General features: G+C 43.7%; 1 protein-coding gene across 3 annotated transcripts in view; it reads right to left on the bottom strand.

Moving 5' to 3' along the window:
* The window catches only part of BRWD1 (bromodomain and WD repeat domain containing 1), a 123,831-nt gene extending 109,410 nt beyond the window's left edge, over positions 1-14,421 (bottom strand). The window contains exons 1-4 of one of the 3 annotated variants that reach the window (XM_019962667.2): positions 14,241-14,420; positions 14,071-14,129; positions 13,904-13,933; positions 13,687-13,746 (exon numbers count right to left, since the gene is read on the bottom strand). In XM_019962667.2, coding sequence (XP_019818226.2) covers positions 13,687-13,746; positions 13,904-13,933; positions 14,071-14,129; positions 14,241-14,289 — 198 coding nt within the window. In that variant the 5' untranslated portion in view covers positions 14,290-14,420. Of the gene's footprint in view, positions 1-8,077; positions 8,125-13,686; positions 13,747-13,903; positions 13,934-14,070; positions 14,130-14,240 lie in introns of those variants that run through there. The other 2 variants (XM_070795013.1, XM_019962674.2) reach the window with 2 other exon arrangements.
* Between the last annotated feature and the right edge of the window lie 7,417 nt (positions 14,422-21,838).

A 21,838-nucleotide genomic window follows, 5' to 3' on the forward strand; every position in this document is an offset into this window, starting at 1 on the left:
CAATCCTAACAGCATGTTTCCCAATCTGAGTATCTGTAACAAAGTAACCCACCAACCATCTCAATCAAGCCAGGCTTGCCTAGAAAATGCTATTAATGCTGACTGCTATGTTAAACCGGAGAAGGCAATGGCACCCCACTCCAGTACTCCTGCCTGGAGAATCCCATGGATGGAGGAGCCTGGAAGGCTGCAGTCCATAGGGTCGCTGAGGGTCGGACACGACTGAGCGACTTCACTTTCACTTTTCACTTTCATGCATTGGAGAAGGAAATGGCAACCCACTCTAGTACTCTTGCCTGGAGAATCCCAGGGACAGGGGAGCCTGGTGGGCTTCCGTCTACGGGGTCACAAAGAGTCACGACTGAAGTGACTTAGCAGCAGCAGCAGCAGCTATGTTAAACAGAGATACAGCCTTAGCTAACATTTCTATGCAGTTCTATTAATACCATTTTCATCCTCCCTTAGCAAAACAATGATCCCCCTTTCTAGACCATTTCAGCTTTTTCAAATTACAAACTATTCAGGAGAAAAAAAAATCTAACATTTCTGATATTGTCTGCTTGTTTGGGATAGAACCCTGGCCCTGGCAGTGAAAGTCCTAACCACTGGACTGTCAGGGAATTCCCATAAGATTTCTGATTTTGTTGATAAGAGAGTTCTCTTGCTGTTTCTAGACCTAGCATCAGATCATCTGACAAGAGTAAAATACAGAAAGCAAAATTCTCAGGAATTTTATCCATAAATCAGCTGACTTCTGAAGCATCTTGAGATTTGTGTGCATCAGTCTCGTCTGACTCTGTGCAACCCCATGAACTGTAGCCTGCCAGGCTCCTCTGTCCATGGGATTCTCCAGGCAAGAATACTGGAGCAAGTAGCCAAGCCCTCATCCAGGAGATCTTCCCAACCCAGGGATTGAACTAGCGTCCCTTAAGTCTCCTGCATTAGCAGGTGGGTTCTTTAACACTAGTGCCAGCAACATCTGGGAAGCCCCATCTTGAGATTTCTGCTATATCAAATCAAAATAACAGAGTTTTCTAAGCTGAGTATGACCAAAACATGGATTTATTAAAGTCTGAATTCTATATGGAACTTAATGAAGAGATAAATATTCTCCCCCCCAAAAAACTTCATTTTTTAAAAATGTTTAACAAGATGTAGCATTGGGTTGGCCAAAAAGTTCACTCATTTTCCCAGTTACGATGGCTCTAGTAGCACTTAGTTGTCTTACCTTCATTCGAAGTAATTTTGTTAAGATTGTCTTGTGACAGTTGTCATATCAGCATGCATTAAAAAAAAAAAAATTTACTGAAATTGGTGAATTTTTGTGTAGCCATTTTAAAATTGAAGATAGGGGAAAAAGCAACATTTTCAGCATATTATGCTTTATTATTTCAAGAAAAGTAAAAACCCAACACAAAAGACTTGTGCAGTTTATGGAGAAGGTGCTGTGACTGATCCCAAATGTGTCAAAAGTGGTTTGTGAAGTTTTGTGCTGGAGGTTTCTCACTAGATGATGCTCCATGGTCAGGCAGACCAGCTGAAGTTGATAGCGATCAAAGTGAGACATTGAGAATAATTATACCATGAGGGAGTCAGCCAACATACTGAAAATATCCAAATCAAGACTTCCCCGGTAGCACAGTGGAAAAGAATCTGCCTGCCAATGCAGGGGATATGGCTTTGATCCCTGGTCCAGGAAGATTTCACATGCTGTGGAGCAAGTAAGCCCATGAGCCACAACTTCTGAGCTTGCACTCTAGAGCCTCAACTATTGAACCTGGGTGCCACAACTATTGAAGCCCAAGCACCTAGATCCTGTGCTCTGCAACAAGAAAAGCCACCTCAATAAAAAGCCTGCATACCACAGTGAAGATCAGCCTCCACTCACCACAACTAGAGCAAGTCCTAGAGTAGCAATGAAGACCCAGTACAACCAAAATTAAATAAATAAAAATTTAAAATATCCAAATCAAGTGCTGAAAATCATTTGCACCCAGTTGGTCATGTTCATTGCTTTCATATTTGGGTGCCACAAAAGCTAAGCAAAGAAAACCTTCTTGACTGCATTTCTGCATGCGAATCCCTACTTAAACATATGAAAACCATTGTTTTTTAAAGCAAATTGTGACAAGCGATGAAAAGCGGATATTTTGCAATCATGTGAAATGGAAGAGATTACGGGGCAAGCAAAATGAACCACCACCAACCTCATCAAAGGCTGGTCTTCACCTAAAGAAGGTGATGCTGTGTAAATGGTGAGACTGGAAGGGAGTCCTCTATTATGAGCTCCTTCCAGAAAACCTAATGATTAGTTCTGATTAGACCAACTGAAAGCAGTATTCAATGAAAAACATCTGGAATTAGACAACAAAAAAATGAATCATCTTCCATCACGATAAAACAAGACCCATGTTTCTTTGATGACCAGACAAAAACTGTTATAGCTTGGCTGGGAAGCTCTGATTCGTCTGCTATATTCAGACACTGCATCTTTGGATGATCTTTTCAAAATTCTCTTAATGAAAAAAAAAAAATTCAATTCCCTGGAAGACTATAAAAGGCCCCTGGAATAGTTCTTTGCTCAAAAAGATTAAAAAAAAAAAATCAAGGAAGATGGAACTATGAAGTTGCCTGAAAAAAGATAGAAGGTAGTGGAACAAAATGGTGACAATGCTCAATAAAGTTCTCAATGAAAACGAAAAACCATGTCTTATTTTTACTTAAAAACCAAAGGCAATTTTTGGCCAAACCAATAAAACAGAAGAGACCGGCACATTTTTTTTTTGGCCACACAGCTTGTAGAATCTTAGTTCCCCAACCAGAGATCCAACCTGTGACCCTTACAGTGGAAGCGCAGAGTCCTCATCACTGGACAACCAGGGAACTCCCAATACAGGTGCACTTTTAAATGCATGAATTTTACAAAAGCTACAGCCTACAGAAGATATGAAATAATAAAAGCTCTTGGTCAAATAATTTCAGTCACATGTACATAGTAAAGACCATAGATTTCAACATTAAGGCAAAACATCTCCTAGTCAGTCTGAGCTCATTATTTCACCCAGAAGTCTGTACCTATTTCAAATGATCAAAAGAAATAAAACCTATTCATATTAGCTACATCTTTAAAACAAATTCATAAAATACAATACAAACATAAATCAAGAGTTTACAGAGTCATATAAAAGAAATGTAGTTGATGGAAATTTAAAGGTTCAGCTGCTAAGCCCAGAAATGTCTGAAATACTAGGTAAATGCAATTAAACACTCAAAAGGGAAATATTAATTCCCAAATAAAAAGCCAGAAAGGACCTATGGCTTCACAGCTGTTGGTTAAATTACAGTTCAGAGCCAATTCCCTAGTATGTAATGATCACCTTCATTAAAACAGTACAGAATGCCACAGGAACAGAAAGAGATCATGGAGGAAAGTCAGAAAGAACTTAGAAAATAATGATGACTGTGTTCTCTACAAAGATGACTCAGATGGTACTCGTTAACTGACTGACAAACTGGAAAAGGCTAGACTCAAATATATCATATTAACCAAATGCTAAAATACACTCTACATAAAGACATTAAAAAAGAAATTATAAATGCCATAGGAAAAAATATAAATGGATATATAATATTGCCTTTATAATTTTATTGTACAGAAAGACTTTAAGGACAACCATAAAGGCAAAATAAAGATTAAGAGATGCAAAATATTAAAAATCTTGAACCACCAAAAAGAAAGAAAAACCCCCAAAGAAAACTAAAAAGCAACCTGAAAACTGGAAAAAGGAATTCAGAACAAGTGACAGACTAAAGAATAACCTATATATATATATGTGAGTGATATATATTATATATCCATTTATATTTTTTTTCTTATATATGGAGAATACTTACAAAACAGTAAGACAGTAGTAGAAAAGCAGATAAAAGATATAAAAAGGCAATTCAAAAAAGATGATTACCAACAGCCAATAAACTCACTTCTTTTAAAAAAATCCTAGACATTTAACTACTGGGTCAGAGATTAGGCAGGTTTTTAAGGCTGACGGTGACCACACTTTCTTCTGATCTTCACATAGCTGGCTCCTTTTCATCCTTCAGGTCAAATTTTATCCCATCAAAAAAAGGTTTCCCTCACCATTCCTTAAATATCAGGTTCTCCTTTCACCCTCCCTTCCCAATCCCCATCACCGGTCTTAATTTGTATTACAGTAACTGGACTGCTGCTCCTGGTCAGTTACACCCCAAGGGGCCAGCTCCAATAACGTAGGAGCCTTGTCCATCTCCTCCAGACTGGTATCCCTGGAACTCTGAACACTGCAGATACTTATTGATTGCATAAATGCACTACGCATTACTGAATGAACAGTCAACATACAAAGTGCAGCATACAGCCCAAATAAACATAACCTCATCCAAGTTACTTGTCTCTTCCAAGTTCATTTCAAACAGGAAATCATGATATATGTAAGGTAACAGGGTTGCTGAGAAAACTAAGAGAGAAAACGCAAAGGTTAAAGCTCTTCTGTGCAGTACCTGGCAAAAAATGCTTCGAACCTTAACCATGAGTACTATTTTATCCATCAAATTAACAGAGATAAAAAAGGTTATGTGGCTATGAAATCAGTGTATTACTGCATACAATAGTCGAAAGTTTAAACAGGAACAAACCTAAGGAGAACAAATCAAACATTATAAAATATAAACCATTTTGTGAAGTGAAAGTCACTCAGTCATATCTCTTTGTGATCCCATGTACTATACAGTCCATGGAATTATCCAGGCCAGAATACTGGAGTGGGTAGCCTTTCCCTTCTCCAGGGGATCTTCCCAACCCAGGGATCAAACCCAGGTCTCCCACATTGCAGGTGGACTCTCTATCAGCGGAGCCATCAGGGAAGTCAGTAAACCATTTTACTCAATGATTAAATTTCTAGAAATTTATTACAAGGGACAATTATGTACATAGATAAATAAATACATAGATATATAGATCTCAATTTGATATTCACAGAATCACTAATAGAAAAACCTGGAAACCAAACGTCCAAGAAGCAAATAGTTAGGTAAAATTTTCCAGAGAAATGGCAAGGAATTAATTTTTTTTACCCCAGTTTTGTTAGATTATATGCATAAAGAAAAATAAACACTTCTCATTTTAGTGATTTTTTTCATTTTCTCTTTGCTTTTGCATTTTCTAAATATTCTACAATGAAAGTAAGCAAGCTTTAACATTAGGCCAATTTTTAGTCACAGTTCACACAGAAAAGCTAATGAACTAATTACATACCAGTTTGTAAATACCTATAGAAAGGTCACTACCAATATCTTCAAATATTTACATAAAAATAAGGGCAAATTTTAAGGCTTTAAATTGAGGCTCTACCACAACATCTTTCTCAGGCAAAGGTCTCTCCATCTAGAATCTGGCCTCAAGTAAACCAATGATAATTTAACTAACAGATACCAGAAAAAAGGGGGTCAGGGACTCTCCAGATCCACAGGAAATACGGTTAACAGTTCTAACTCTACATCTAGCTAGTTATGGGAAAGCTGGACAAAGTACTCACTAGGACTTCAGATTCCACATTAACAAAAATAACAAGAGGAAATAATGTATATTTACAATGTACATGTCTAAGTATTTAAAGGTTTTGACTAATTCATTACATTAATAACAGCTAATACTTACACAGTAATTATTATCTGACACTGTTATAAGAACTTTGTATACACTAGCTTACTACACCTCCCAACTAATTCTCACCTTAAAAATGAGAACAAGCTGGGACTTCCCTGGTGGTCCAGAGGCTAAGAATCCGCCTACCAATGCAGGGGACATGGGTTTGATCCCTGGTCTGGGAATATTCCACATGCTTCCAAACAATGAAGCCTGTGCGCAACAACTACTGAGCCTGCATGCCTACAACTCATGTCCTGCAACAAGAGAAGCCACCTCAATGAGAAGCCCAAGCACCACACCAAAGCCCTTATTCAGCAACGAAGACCCAGTGCAACCAAAAATTATTTTTTTTAGGCGAGAACAAGCTGGATTATCTTTAAAATAACTTTTATCACTATCTCCCCTTCACAGAGCTAAGGAAACAAATCTAAGTTAACTACACCCCAGAAACTGATAAGCTCTTCTGTGAACAGAAAACAAGACTTCAGCTGTTTTCATCCCTAGCAGACAGGCAGGAAGAACTGACACCGACAAGAAAAAGAAAAAATCTGCCAAACCTTTAAACAGCTGCCTGCAGACTCGCACAAGTGATGAGAATGCTAAGGAGCTTCCTCAGAGTAAGTGGCACCCACTCCCATTCCCTTCCATAGGCCTTCACCAACTACACAGAGCCAAAAACTGGATGCAGAGCAGCTGGGAGAGAAACCTCCTAAGGGTAGGGATAGTTCAAGGTAGAAAGCCAATGGCTGGACTGGAGAACAAAGAGAACTCTTCATCAAACAAAAAGTAGGCAGCTGGAATATAAAACAGTACACGATCTTACGAAGTCTGGAAAGCTGGTAACTGGCCCATAAAGTATGACCTCCCAAGAATCTCACTAGGGCCCAAATTTCAAAATCGGCTGAAAAAGTCTTAATCCCACCCTCAAAAAATGTGAGCCAGTTATTAAATGAATACAATTAAAGTCACACAAAAGGTCAAAGATGATCAGATACAAATTAGATTGACCCAACCCCACACTAATAGTTTGGGGGGTGGGGTGGGGGGTGAGAAGCACATCTTTTTTTTTTTTTTTTTTGGACCACATCTGAAAGCATGTGGGATCTTAGTTCCCCAACCAGGGATCAAACTCTTGCCCTATGCAATGGAAACACAGACTCTTAACCAGTGGACCACCAGGAAAGTCCAAGTACCTTCTTTACGGAGACTGACAGACTAAACTACTCTTTTAATATAAAAAGGCCCACTATACTTCAAAAGATGATGAAAAACACAACAAAACAAAACATGAGAGGTCAAGAGAGGGAGTGGCCAACAGCAGCAGACCTAGAGCTGGCCAAGATGTTGGAAAACGTTCAGCCATTATCTCCTCAAAATACTTACTCTGCTTCCATCCTTTCTACATGGGACTTTTAAGCTATTCATTGAACTACTTGATATCCTACAGGTTTAAGAAGCTCAGAGAACCTTTAAGTGCCAAAAAAATCCACCTAGGCACATGTGGTAGGCAGTTTCTGACATGGACTCCAATATCTCCACCTTCTGATACTCACAGACTTGAGTCCCCTCCCCATGAGTAGCTTATTTCTAACCAAAGAGCACTAACTCTGGGTAACATATCCATTACTAGCTTACAGAAGAGCGTGACTTCCGTCTTGCCTGCAGGCTACGCCTTGTCAGCTTTCATCTTCCGACAATGCAAGTTGCTAGGTTGGAGAGATTAGTATGCAGCTGAGGGCAGCCAAGAGCCAACCAGGAATCGAGTCAAGGCTCTCAGCCCAACAGTCAACTCCACGGACTGAACCAGCCAAAAAACATGTGAATGTGGAAGCAGTTCCTTCCACAGTCAAGCCTTCAGTGGAAACGCCAGCTCTGGCCAACACTTTGAGTGCAACCTTGAGACGGAGACAAAGGAATCAGATCAGTTGTGCCTGGATTTCTGACAAACTGTGAGAGAGTAAATCTGTGGGAATTCCCTGGTGGTCCAGTGGTTAAGACTCAGTGCTTCCAATGCAGGGGGCATGGGTTCCTTCCCTGGTCGGGCAAATAAGATCCCACATTCTGTGTGGCATGGCCAAATAGAAATAAATAAATAGATAAATAAATTAATAAATTTGTGCTGTTTTAATTCACTAAGTTTCAGATAATTTGTTATACAGTGATAATGACTATAGTATATCACATAAACCTTCTGAAAATTAAAGACAAAATGAAAATCTTGAAAAGCAATCATAGTGAAAAACATTATATTGGGACTTCCCTGGTGGTACAGTGGTTAAGAATTCACCTTACAATGCAGGGGACGACGGCTCAAATGCCTCAAAGCAACTAAGCCCAGGTGTCACAACTAAGACTCAACACAGCCAAATTAATTAATTAAACACACACACACACCTTAAAAGAAGAAACAGTAAGACCGATGGCTTTTCAATACTAATGTGCTGAAAGAAAAAAAACAGAACTAAGCAACCAGAATTTCACAGCTTAAAAAAAAATGCATTTAATAAAATCAAAGCAAGTTTTCAAACCAAAAAGGAAAACTAAAATCATTGTCAACAAACTTTCATTAAAAGAAATATCAAAATAAGTTGTGGAGACCAAAGAAAAAAGTAGCACAGCCAAGGCTAAGTGGCTGAGACAGCAGCACCACTACCATAATTTGGCACTAAGCTAGAGAAACTGACTGCCATTGTCCATCCTACTCTGTGGTCATCCATAAGGGTAAAAACCAAGTATCATAAGCCCACATACTAGAGCTCACATAGACTGTATTTTGTTATTTCACAAAACACTACAAATATAAATTAGGTGAAGGGGAAGTCTACACAATATGACTTAAATGTCCCATCAATGTTATCACTCATAAATACTACTGATTACTACTGTGTGCCCAGCACAGCAAAATCATTTTTTTCAGTATTTTTACAACACTTTTTATTGTTATACAGACTAAAGAACTGAGGTAGAGATTAAATAATTCGCCTGAGATTACATGTATCAAAGCTATGGTTTTTACAGTAGTCATGTATGGATGTGAGAGTTGGACCATAAAGAAAGCTGAGCACCGAAGAATTAATGCTTTCGAACTGTAGTGCTGAAAAAGACTCTTGAGAGTCCCTTGGACTGCAAGGAGATCAAGCCAGTCAATCCTAAAGGAAATCAACCCTGAACATTCATTGGAAGGACTGGTGCTGAAGCTCCAATACCTTGGCCACCTGATGCAAAAAGCCTACTCACTGGAAAAGATCATGATGCTGGCAAAGATTGAGGGCAGGAGAAAAAGCAGACAAGAGAGGATGAAATGGTTGGATAGCATCACTCACTCAGTGGACAAGAACTTGAGCAAACTCCAGGAGACACTGGAGGACAGGGAAGGCTGGAATGTTGCAGTTCATGGGGTCGCAAAGAGTCAGACACAACTTAGTAAATGAACAAGAAAATGTAGTAAGCAACTAGAAAGGCAGGATTACAGCCCAAATCTTTAACTTAACACTGTCCTATTGCTAGACTGCAGCTCATCACACTGTTATGATCATTAAGTGTTCCCAAGTGGTATCAATGAAATGCTTACAGAAGGACAGATCTCTACAGTCAAGTACAAAGAAAATGCAGAATCCATATGGAGAGGGAAAAAAAAGGCTGCACTCAGGATAAAGGGTCTTTAGAATCCACAATGAGCAAAAAAAAAAAAAAAAAAAAAAGTACTGTGACTAGCTGCGATATAGATTTGGAATACACAGTTGTATCATTTTAGTTATTCATTTTTTGGCTGTTTGGCACAGCATACAGGATCTCAGTTGGAACCCGTGACCCCTGCAGTGGAAGCACAGGGTCTTAACCACTGCCAGGGAAGTCCTGGGAGTTTTGTTTCAAATGAGTAAATAGCCTTGCTATTAAAAAAAAAAAAAAAGTTTCAACTTTAGACTCCAATAGAGTCTATCTGGCGGTGCACCTGAATTTCACATCTTGGGTTAGAATTTTCTAACATAACCTGAGTCCTCAATCCAGTAAGCAGCTCAAGATGGTTATACCACTCTCCCCTTGATTTGAAGAGTGAATTCCTAAACTGAGAAATGTTGACAAATAAGTAGAAGTGAAGAAAAGCAGCAGAGATATATTTGTACAAATCAGTTATTCTGATATACTAACAAATGTACTTACTGAACTATTTTTAATGTTTGAAAGAGTAAAAAGTAATAATCTACTATGATAAATTTAAAATATATTTACAACACTTAAATTATTAGAAAGATTATGCTTAGATCTAAATGTGCCGTATAGAGGCTTCTAAAGATTAAAATCATCATTGTAAATATAGTGTGGAAATCCCTAAGGAAATTTAATTAAGTGGTGTTAATATTTTTTAAGTGGTGTGAAATATTTTAAGATTAAATTCAAATGACAAATCAAACACTAATCAGAATGTAAAAATAAACATACTGGTTTCTACATATTACTAGATTTATAAGATTTGTAAATGAACTTAAAGGTTTAAGAAAAATGACTACTTAAAATTCTAATAAAATACTGATTTCAATATAAATAACTCTGTTCTCCTTACACAAAAGGTCTACTCAAACATGACCAAACAAATTAAAAAAAGTTAATGATAATAAACCCCCTAATGATAGTCCACAATTTAAGAATCTTGATTTTTTTTCCCCTGCTTAAGGAAGAGACTGGCCTACAAAAATTGATCTATCATGTCACTCAATTACAAAGTATACCAAATCTCTCTCTCCTTTTCAAATACACCCCTCCTTTACAAACCGTTCCAATTCTCATGCCCAATTCTATACTTCTATTTCATTCTTCCCCTTTACCACCAAAACTCATAAAAATTACATAAAAATTCACAGGCTCAACTGCTAATGCAGAGTTGGTATTGAGAGATAACTAGTTACAAATTTCCTAAGAAAATACCAAAAATATTCTTGCTTCCAAAGCACAAGCTGGACTAGTAGCACAGTCACAAGTCTAAGATAAACTGCAGCTGTGCAGACAGTGATACTAGAATCACTTGAAAGGCTTTAAAATAATAGTGATGTGCAGTCAGTCCCACCACAAAGACTCTGATTTAAGTGGTCTGGGGCACAGCCTGGGCAGATTTTACAAAGCTTTCCAGATGGTTGTGATCCAAGAATCAGAACTACTGAGAAAAAGGAATAAACAACATACAGAAACAAACAACATTTATAAGGAATCAGACAAAACCAAAATGTGAAATATTCTACAGAATAACTCAAGTATCTTCAGTAGATCTACAGCACAGGGAGGGTGGAAAAAAACTATGCAAGATAGAAAGATTTCAGATCATTTCAGTGTGACCCATGAACCTTGTCTGAAGCCCAATTCAAGGCATATATTGAAAAATATAGCAAACTGGTAATGAATTTATAATACGGAAACTCGTTACATTGTTATCGTTTGTGTATATTTGAATGTGTCCCTGCTAAGTCGCTTCAGTCATGTCTGACTCTTTTTGAACCATAAGGACTGTAGCCTGCCAGGCTCCTCTGTCTGGGATTCTCCAGGCAAGAATACTGGAGCGGGTTGCCATGCCCTCCTCCAGGGGATCTTCCTGACCCAGGGTTCAAACCCACATTGGCAGGAGTGTTCCTCACCACTAGTGCCACCTAGAATACTTTAAAATATGTATTTTTAAAGAGAAAAAGAGTTTGGAGAACTAGAAGCTACTCACATACCCCTGACAAAAGAATAATTCTCCACACAAAGCTCACTGTCTACCACTTAGTGCTGAGAAAGGAGGCAGGAGGAAGGTAAAGGAGGCAGAGGCTCCTCACCAGACAAATCACCCAGGCAATGAGAAAGCATATGTCACAGCCACATCACAGGGCACATCACAGAGCAAGATTCCCAATACTTTAAAGCAGAATTTTATTATGTTTTTGGCCACACTGTGCAGCATATGAAGGATCTCAGATGAAGCACAGAGTTTTAACCACTGGACCACCAGGGAAGTCCTGAAAGCAGAATTTTAAGCAGTACTAACAGGAAAAGCCAAAAAATATATGAATCTATTTTTAATGTAACTTTCCCAGTAGTTATAGCATCATGCTTATTTCAAAATGTAAACAACTTTATCCTCAGTAACATAGCTGCACGTCTTGTCAATAATGCTTTGCTGGGGAGAGGCGGTGGGAGAGGGTTAGACTGGAGGAAGTTTGGGGTTAGCAGATGCAAACTGGTCATACAGAATGGGTAAACAAGGTCCTACTATATAGCACAGGGAACTATCTGTATTCTGCAAGAAGCCATAATGGAAAAGAATATGAAAAGGAACGTATATATGTGTGTAACTGAGTCACTTTGCTGTACAGCAGTAATTAACACATTGTACTTCAACCATACTTCACTAAAAAAATAAATTTCAAAAATTATGTTTTTCTGCTTCACGGATACACTGTTTGCACCTAGTAACAGGAGTAAAACATCCTTTACATATTCCCTTTAAGGTTCAAAATGTCAAACTCAAGAAAACATTAAAAACTCTGCCATGATGAAGAATTTTTACAACTCCCTTTCCTGAAAATACTTTGAGTTTGCTTCAAAAAATTCTAGGAAGGGAAATACTAAAACTGGCAATTAAAATAGAGTCTTTTGTTACATTCACCCAGCTTTAAGTGTCAACACTTAACTGTTCAGTATCTATCAAGCATGAAGACTCACAAACACAGAGAACAGACTTATGGTTGCCAAAGAGGAGGTGGCAGTGGGGGAAGGACAGACCGGGAATTCAGGATTCACAGACGCAAACTGTTGTATCTGGGATGGATAAACAACAAGGTACTTCTGAACAGCACAGGGAACTATAATTAATATCCTGTGACAAACCGTAATGGAAAAGAATATGAAAAAGTATGTACGTATGCGTAACAATCACTTTGCTGTACAGCAGAAATTATCACAAAACTGTAAATCATGTTGTAAATTAACTATACTTCAACAAAGGTTTAAAAAAAACTTTTCATATATAGGTAACAAATCTATTTCTGTTCTTTTATATAATTTAAAAATGGTGATGTTATTCTATATTAACACCTACTTCTACTTGCAGCTGTTAGAACTACAGTAAAAGATCACTCAGCTCTTTTTCTGTCAGCTGTTTTGCACGTACAAGACGCTGAATATGCAACTAACGAAAATCCTTTGTCCTAATATACAAGTCAGAAAAAAATTTTCCTGAGAAATATTTTATTTCACTAAGGACTAACAAGTGGCTCAAACCAAATCACATACTGTGAGAGCAACTAAGATGACAAAGTACAATGAAAAGAGAACTGTAATCCATGTTACTGGTGCTCCAGCAAGAGAAACTGCATCGTTAGGACCTACATTCAAGTTATATACAGCAAAGAGCAATATTAAAAATTCATAAAAATAAGTTTCCTAAGGCACTACTCTACAAGTGTAGCACAGTTTAGAGCGGCAAAAGTACTGGAGGAGTGGTAGAGTCTCACAGCAGCAAGATTTTTATTACTCTGCTGAGGGAAAAAGAAAGAAAAACGTTCCGAGACTCTCCACCTTTGAGACATGAATGCTTCTATTCCTAGGAACAAGTGGTTGGAGGATCTGGGAGGGGCAAATGGAGGAAGACCAATCAGAGGTCGAGTTACAAGTCGGGATCCGAAGAAACACAAATGAGAGCAGCTCGCTGACTGGGTGGCGTGCCCCCGGCTCTCACCAGACGCACCGCACCTGGGGACCCACCCGGCCACAAACCGCGGCACAGGGTCGCCACCACCTACCCCCGCCGCCCCCGGGGCCGTTTCCTGCCCAAACAAACCAGCCACCCCAAAACAAAACAAAACCTACGGGGGGAAGTCCCGCCGTCCCCGTGGCTCCCCGGCCGCCTGCCCGCCCCCTCCGAGCGCCGCTCTGTCACTTCGTCCCTCCAGCGGGAGCCCCGAAAAGGGGGCGGGGGGGAGGGGGGCGGCGGCGGGCGCTGGGAAACATCGGGATGGAAATGTCAAAAGTCTCACCAATTCCTCGTAGCTCCTGTTGTGCTCGTTGCCCTCCCAGTCCAACCTCTTCGGCAGCAACTGCAAAGACCCGAGACGCACACGACTGACCACCGCGCAGGGCAGGAGGGGTGCGGGGGCGGGGGGCGGCGGGGCAGGGGCGGGGGAGCCGGGAGCCGGGCGAGCGGCCCCCAGGCAGGGACGGCGGGGGACGCGGAGGACGCCGCCAAGCACAGACCTGATACTGCTCCAGCTCCTGCACCAACACCTGCAGCCAAAGAGACGCGCAATTAGGGGGGCGGGTGCCGCACCCCGGTCCACCCGACGCCCTCCTCCCCGCGACCCCGGGCGGCGGCGGGGCCCGGGCTCCCGGAGCGCGGCCACCGCCCGCGGTCCTGCACTCACCTGGGCGGCTCTCCGACATGGGCCGGCTGATAGGTACCGGGCGATGAGGAAGTACAGTTCTGCGGAGAAACGGGGAGACCAGTCAGGAGACCGGGAGACCGCGGCGGCGGGGAGGGGGCCGGGGCCCAGGCGGGGGCGTCGGGGGAGGGCGCGGGCGCCGCGCGTCTTACCCGACTCGATGAGAGGCACCGGGCGTCGGGCGGGCGAGGGCTCCGCCATGGCCGGGCGGGGGCCGGGGCGGGAGCGGGCGAGCAAAGCGTGTAGGCCGCGCCGAGGCCTGACCGGGCCGGCGTCCCTCTACCTCAGGCGCGCCGCCGCCGCCATGCCGTGCGCGCCGCCAGCGCTGACGCCTCCGCGAAGTAGTGCCCCCGTGGGAGAAAAAGTAGTTCCTCTGTGGGAGCCGCCTGCGACACGGGAAGAACGACGTTTGGGCCCCGCCCGGAAGAGTGAGCCTTCCTCCTTCTCTGCCTCAGGGGACGCAGAGAGGAGGCTGTATGCGCCAGGAGTCGGGCCCCGGGGAGGCGGCGGGTGGGGGAGGGGCGCGCGCGTGGCTGGGATCCCTGCGCGCGGTGAAGCGGCAGCCGGCCATTGTGAGGCGGCGGCCGGGCTGCGCGGCTGGGCTGGCGCCGGGGGCGGAGGTCGGGCGGGGGCAGCACCGGGGGCTAGGGTGGGGGTGGGGACAGGTTCCCGCTTTTCCAGCCAGAACTGAGCCGCGAGACGCGGGGCCGCAGGGGCCCAGGAGGGGCGGCGGAGTCTCCGACTTCGGGCTGTCAGAAGAACACAGTCAACTGGGGCCAGTGCGTTTGCCCCCCGCGAAAGAACGCTGTCTTTGAGGACGCGAAACCCTTAAAACTGAAAAGCGTGCCAGCTGCAAAGAGTAGAACGCTGGCCCGAGAAACTTTGCCCGGAGACGGGAGGAGGAATGCGGGGAAGACATAGGATGGGAGAACCGGGGGCGGGGAAAGGGGGCTGCCTCGGACACTAACCCTCTACGGTTCGGAGGGTACTGCAAACGTTACGGAGAGTCCACGTTGCTGAGTGCAGTAGGAAAAAGATAGAACCGTGAGACCCCCGCCGCAGTCCTGGGGAAACCCAGAAGGGTGAAAGAAAACGCACTACATGGCAAAGGATGTCGACCTGGCTAGTTGGGGAAGGCAGTCCAGGCCGGCGATGACTTAGCCGGATAGGAAGTGGAGTGGGAGGAAGCGGGCCATAGAAACGCAGCGGCCCACTCCCTTAGACGACACCTGGGGGAGGGGGAAGCCATGCGTACTTAGGATACTCTTGGAAGGCAGTAGTAGGATTTGAGCCTGGGGCAGCGGACGAGGATCCGGAAATTTTCCTTCAGGCTGTGCTAGGCTGCGGATTCGTTCACTCCGCCTAGCCAAGGCCCTGTCTGAGCTCTAAAGAAGAACAGCGGGAAGCAAAACACTGCCCTTAAGGAGTTGTTTATTCTGCAGTCGCTCAGTCGTGTCCGACTCTGCGACCCTCTGGACTGCAGCAAACCAGACTCCCCTGTCCTTTGCTGTCTCCTGGAGATTGCTCAGATTCATGTGAGTCCGTGATGCTATCTAACCGTCGAGAGTGGACACTGAAAATTCCAGTTCCTACTGCTGTAGAGTGACCTTCACAGCATAGAGAAGTTAGGATAGTGGTTTAGATCAGACCCTGGAGTGGGACTAACCCTGGTCCTTGCCGGGCTATTCAGTGTGTGACTTTAAGTAAATCACAACCTCTGAGGCCAGTTTTCTTCACAAGTGAACTGCAAATATTTGTCCCTACTTTATAGGGGAGGATATAACGGGTTAACCTGTGTTCTTAGCATGTAGCAGGCACCATATACGTGCCAGCTTTTATTCACACCACGTGACAGAAGTTTTTATACATGTTTGTGAAGGAATAGTCCAAACATGTTTGAGCAAGTGCGTCTTGTATCTATTGGTTCAGCAAATACTATGAAGTGATGAGGATAAAGATGAAGGAATAAGCTACAGCTTTGCCATCCCAAATTTCAGTGTCTGTTAGGAGAAAGGGTGCAAAGAATGACTGAGATTTAGGGCAGGGATAGAAGGGAGGTTAACCCACATGTGGGAGGGGGAGAAAAGTGAAAGCATTAGTCACTCAATCCTGTCCGACTCTTTGTGACCCCACGGACTGTAACCCACTAGGCTCCTCTGCCCTTGGAATTCTCCAGGCAAGAATACTGGGGTGGGTTGCCATTCCCTTCTCCACAGGATCCTCCCAACCCAGGGGTTGATCCCAGGTCTCCTGTATTGTACCCAGATTCTTTACCCTTTGAGCCACTAGGAGGGGGAGATTTTAGAAGAGTCTTAGTGTGGGAAGGTCCAAAATGTGAATAACATTCCAAGTTTAGGAACTCAAGTTTAGTAAGACTGCTTGGAGTAAGTTTGGAGGTGGGATGGGACTCACTAATTCAAACTTAAAATTAGGGGAGGGGGAGTTGAAACTGGGAGCAAGTAAAGGGTTCTAAACAAGATAGGATTCTTTTTCATCTAGAATGATTTGAGAGTGTTAACACAGGAAACCACTTAGACCCCCTAAAGTAGGAAACAGTTGAAGTGCAGTCATTATAAGGATAGAAAGAGATGGCTTCAGAAATACCTAAGAGGTTCAGTCATAAGATGAGGTTGAAGTGGAATGAGAGGAAATGTCATAAAAATCTCAAGTTTGAGGCTTAGTAGGGTCAAGGTTGGGAGAAGGCAATGGCACCCCACTCCAGTACTTTTGCCTAGAAAATCCCATGGACAGAGGAGCCTGGTAGGCTGCAGTCCATGGGGTCGCTAGAGTTGGACACGACTGAGCGACTTCACTTTCACTTTTCGCTTTCATGCATTGGAGAAGGAAATGGCAACCCACTCCAGTGTTCTTGCCTGGAGAATCCCAGGGACGGGGGAGCCTGGTGGGCTGCCGTCTATGGGGTCGCAGAGTCGGACACGACTGAAGCAACTTAGCAGCAGCAGCAGCAGCAGGGTCAAGGTTGGGCCACCAACTGAGATATGGCACACAGGCGGTAGCTAAATTGTTAAGATGGATAACTATCCAGAACAGTGTGATTATTTGACATTACAGTGCATATATCCCTGTAGGACAGTATGCTCTGATGCTCCAAGATAACCAAAGTTAGCAAATAACAAAAACATTAAGAGAGAATCTCACCTTTCAGAGATGGCCAGGCAGTTGCATATTTTATTTTGTAGCAGTCTCATAAAAGTAAAAGATAGCCCCCAAAACATGTTACAAGAATTTATATCCGGAACACTGGTCACTGTCCAAAACTGCAGTTCTGGTGTGGGCAGCTTGGTAACTGTTATAAGAGGTCAGAGAGATGGCAGGAGTTTGCCGTTGCACAAGCCCTACTGGTTCCTTTACAACTCACTGACGTCTGTGACAAACACCATTCCTAGATTTGAAGTAGAAATGCAAGATTGCTGACAGGAGGCAGAATATCTTCCCCCCTCCAGCTTTCGAGTGACAGAGACCCAGATTTGACTCCCACTTATGCCAGTGAAGTGGAGGAAAGGGGGAAATACTGTCCATCAGCAACTCCATAGTAGGGACTGCTGGAAATGGTCTCCAAACAAGACACGAATCTTGTCTGTCTCTCACACAACTGAATCCACACCATTCCAAATGTACGCCCTTAGGTCTGCTTTGGGGGTAAATGGAAAGAACTTCTGAATGTCAAAGTAATCGAAGGAAAGCAATTATTGAAGAAGTGCTTGGTAAGCAAAGGTTGAAAGATCTCAATGGCTGGTGACATCAGCTGTAACGCTGTCACCCATCTCCACTACAAGGAAACTACTACAACATTTTAGTCCTTGGATGCTTTAGTTCTCCTGAATAAGCGTCTCTGATCTCCACAAAGATCAGGTGCTACTAGTACTCTCACTTCACAGTGACCTCAGCCGAGAAAACAGGCCCAGAGAAACTGAGGAGGGCCCAAGGGCACATAGCTGCGAGCCTGGTGGGACAGTACTACCTTAGACAAAGCACATCCCACAAAGCAGGATGCTTTCTACCCTGGCCACATTGCATGAAAGAGGAAGCTGGGGCCAGAGAGCTTGGACAAAAGCACACAGCTAGTAGGTAAGAGCTGAAACCTGAAAATGCATAAGTGTCTGATCTCACCACAGACAAGTCTGAGCCAGACTCTATTATTCTTGATTTAAGGATAAGGAAACCAAGGCTTAGAAAGTTTAAGAATTTGCCTAAAGGGGCTTCCCTAGTGATCCAGTAGTTAAGACCCCGGGCCACCAATGCAGGGGGCGTGGGTTTGATCCCTAGTTGGGGGATGAGGGGTACTAAGATCCCAGATGCCATGTGGTATGGCCAAAAGATTAAAAAACTTTAAAAAGGAAGAACTAATTTGTCTTAAAAAATAAAATGTGATGGGGCCTTCCAAGTCACTGCTTAGGAGCCACAAAGTCATGAAGTGTGAAAAGCACATCTGGAATACGGTGAGCAAAGCAGCCTGTTTCCAACACCTGCCATAGGAGAGTGATCCAAAATGAAGGTCAGAGTAGGTTGCAGTCACTTTTAAGAGTAAAAAGGAGGTCAGTCTGTGAGCAGTGGAGATTATACAAAGAAAATTATTTACATTCTAATTCTAATTTCAATGTGTAAATGCAAATATCTGTGGTTAACTGAATTTAGTTTCAGCTTGTTGTTTTAGCCGCTCAGTTATGTCCGACTTTTTTGCAATCCCATGGACTGTAGCCTGCCCGAGTCCTTTGTCCATGGGATTTCCCAGGCAAGAATACTGGAGTGGGTTGGCATTTCCTTCTCCAGGGGATCTTTCTGACCCAGGGATTGAACTGTCATCTCCAACATTGGCAGGCAGATTCTTTACCACTGAGCCACCTGGGAAGCCCTTCGTTTCAACTAGCAGGAACCAGTACTGCAGGGACCATGTCAGCATAGTTCTGAGGAATGTAAAGAGAGTAGAGGACACTGGAACCTCTGAAAGAACAATACCACAAAACTGCATCAGTACATGGAAGTAAATTCAAGTGCACACAAAACCTGGCATCATTTCATTCATTCAACAAAAGTCGAATTTCCCTAAGGCAGGCCACATGGGGTAAACACTGGCTCCTGAGTTTCTATAAGATAACTTCCCCAGAAGTAGAAGAGTTAATATCTTGATAGATTTCCAGGGAACTTTGAAAGAAAAAAAAAAAAAAACAAAACACGAGTAACTTTGGGATCAGGCCCTAGTCACTAGCAGACCTTGCATCTAATTCCCAAGGCCCCTCCTCCATCTCGGGGCAGTGTCGCCTTTCTCTCAGGACCTCTTCTTCCCTCTTAGTCTAGCCCAGTCAGCTGTCCCTTGAATGCAGCCAGTCCCTGCCTCCCTCAGCAAGTTGTTTCCACATATATCTCTTCCCTTTCAGTTCTGCCTCTCCCTTCCCTTTCAGTTCTGCCTCTCCCTTGTCGTTGGCTTCTGTCCCTCATGTTCCCACACTGCAGGCACTGGCCCGTGTCCATCTCCAAGACGTACCAGTTCTTCCTTTGAAGTGTCTCTCAGGGCACTGCGGAAAACAGTGAGGTTGGGCATGACCTTGGGAACATGGGAGCCAGCATCAGAATGTCCCTGTGGTTGAACATGGCTTACTAGTTGAGCAGCTTCTCTGTGGCTCAGCATTTGTTTTTGATTTTTTAATCATCTTTATAATGGGGGTGCCAGCTAATAGATCACACATGTTGAATGTTTCTGTTTCCTGGGCGCTGTGCTAAACCATTGACTGTACCATTTACACTCAGTGTGATAATTGAGGCTACTTATGAGCACTTCCTAATGCCTGCTGAGCTCTTTGAGCAATGCCTCTCTCTCAACGTGATGCTATCACATAAAAATGAGTATTCTGTGCTCCATTCCCTCCAAAGAGGCTCTTCCTTGACTCCCTACCCAATTTCCCACAGCACAACTCTGCGTATTCTATATTCAAGCCTTTCTTGATCCCTAACACCTAAAGTTAAACTCCTGGCATGTTCTGAAAGCTGGGTGGGCTGCCTGGTGCTCTACCCTCTCCCTCCCCACCCCACCCCCACCCCCTGCATCCCCAGGCCAGCTGACTGCACTAACAGTAAACGGCTCTCTTGCCCTTGGGCTTCATCCAGTAGGAGGCCCCCGAGGGAGGTGAGAGAGGCGGGTTTCTATTTTCCCAGCTACCTTCCTGCCAGGCCATAGGTTGGTGGCAGCTGTTGTTCCTCAGCTGGAGGCCACAGTTCTTGAGAAATAGCCCTGTGTCCACACAGCAATTGTCTTGGGGTTTTGATACCCCTGCCCCTTTAGGACTTGGGCTTGTCTTCCCAGTAAGACGAAAGTCCCTGAAGGTGCTTCACCATCCCTTGTGCTAAGTTGCTTCATTCATGTCTGACTCTGCAACCCCATGAACCATAGCCTGCTAGGCTCCTCTGTCCATGGGATTCTCTAGGCAAGAATACTGGAGTGGGTTGCCATGTCCTCCTCCAGGGGATCTTCCCAACCCAGGGATCAAACCCTTGCCTCATGCCTCCTGCTTTGGCAGGCAGGTTCTTTACTACTAGCGACACCTGGGAAGCCCCTTTATTTTTACTGCCCACACTCTTATAAGTAATCATTGTTGTTGTTCAGTCACTAAGTCATATCTGACTCTTTGTGACCCCATGGATTGCAGCATGGCAGGCTCCTCTGTCCTCCACTATCTCCCAGAATTTGCTCAATCTCCTGTCCATTGAGTCAGTGATGCTATTCAACCATCTCATTCTCTTGTCGTCCCCTTCTCCTGCCCTCAGTCTTTCCCAGCATCAGGGTCTTTTCCAATGAGTCAGTTCTTCACATCAGGTGGCCAAAGTATTGGAGCTTTAGCTGCAGCATCAGTCCTTCCAATTAATGTTCAAGCTTGATTTCCTTTAGGATTGACTGGTTAATAACATCACTACTGCTCCTCCCTTATCCCAATGTGTTACGCGTTCTGTATTCTTCCAGAACTCTGGTAGGTGCTTATTCTCTCCACCATGACTGCTACCCTCAACTGTATCCCCTGGGACGGTCCACAGCACCCCCTGTCCAGCTCTGTCTCCCCTCTGCTTCCAGATTTCTTTCTTGTCTATACACATCTGTCTTCTAGCCTGAAAGTATCCACCTAGACCTCTAAACTCCCTTCACAAAATGTTTCTGAAGTCATTCTGGTTCTGGTTAATCTCTTTTCAGAAATTTTAGAATCATCTGTCTTTACTACCTCACATGCTCATCAGTAAGCCCTGATGAGCCAACCTTCAGGGTAGATCTCTAATCTTAGCACTTCTCACCCAAATGAGGACAGCAATCTCCTAAATGTCTTCCTCCTTCTGTCTTCATCCTGTTACTGCCCATCCTCAACAGGCCACTGATGGATCTTTAAAACCTGTCAGATGTGTCCTTCTCTAAAAATGCTTCACAGGTTCCCATCTGACTCAAAGGCCAAGGCCCAAGAGGCCCAGAGGAGCTGATCTCACTGGTCTTTCTCTGACCTCTTGACCCACTGTGCTCCCCTCCTTTCACTCTGCTCTGATCATATTGGCCACCTTGTCATGCCAGGCATGCTGCTGCCCCAGGGCCTTTGAACATGCTGTCCTTCTGCCAAGAACCCTCTTCCCCTAGAACACCTCATAGCTCCCTTCCTACCCTCCTTTAAGTTTTCACTCTAGTGTGTGTGCTAAGTTGCTTCAGTCATGTACGACTCTGCGACCCTATGGACTGTAGCCCGCCAGGCTCCTCTCCAGG

The sequence above is a fragment of the Bos indicus genome, chromosome 1, assembly GCF_029378745.1.
Source record: "Bos indicus isolate NIAB-ARS_2022 breed Sahiwal x Tharparkar chromosome 1, NIAB-ARS_B.indTharparkar_mat_pri_1.0, whole genome shotgun sequence".
Taxonomy (NCBI): domain Eukaryota; kingdom Metazoa; phylum Chordata; class Mammalia; order Artiodactyla; family Bovidae; genus Bos; species Bos indicus.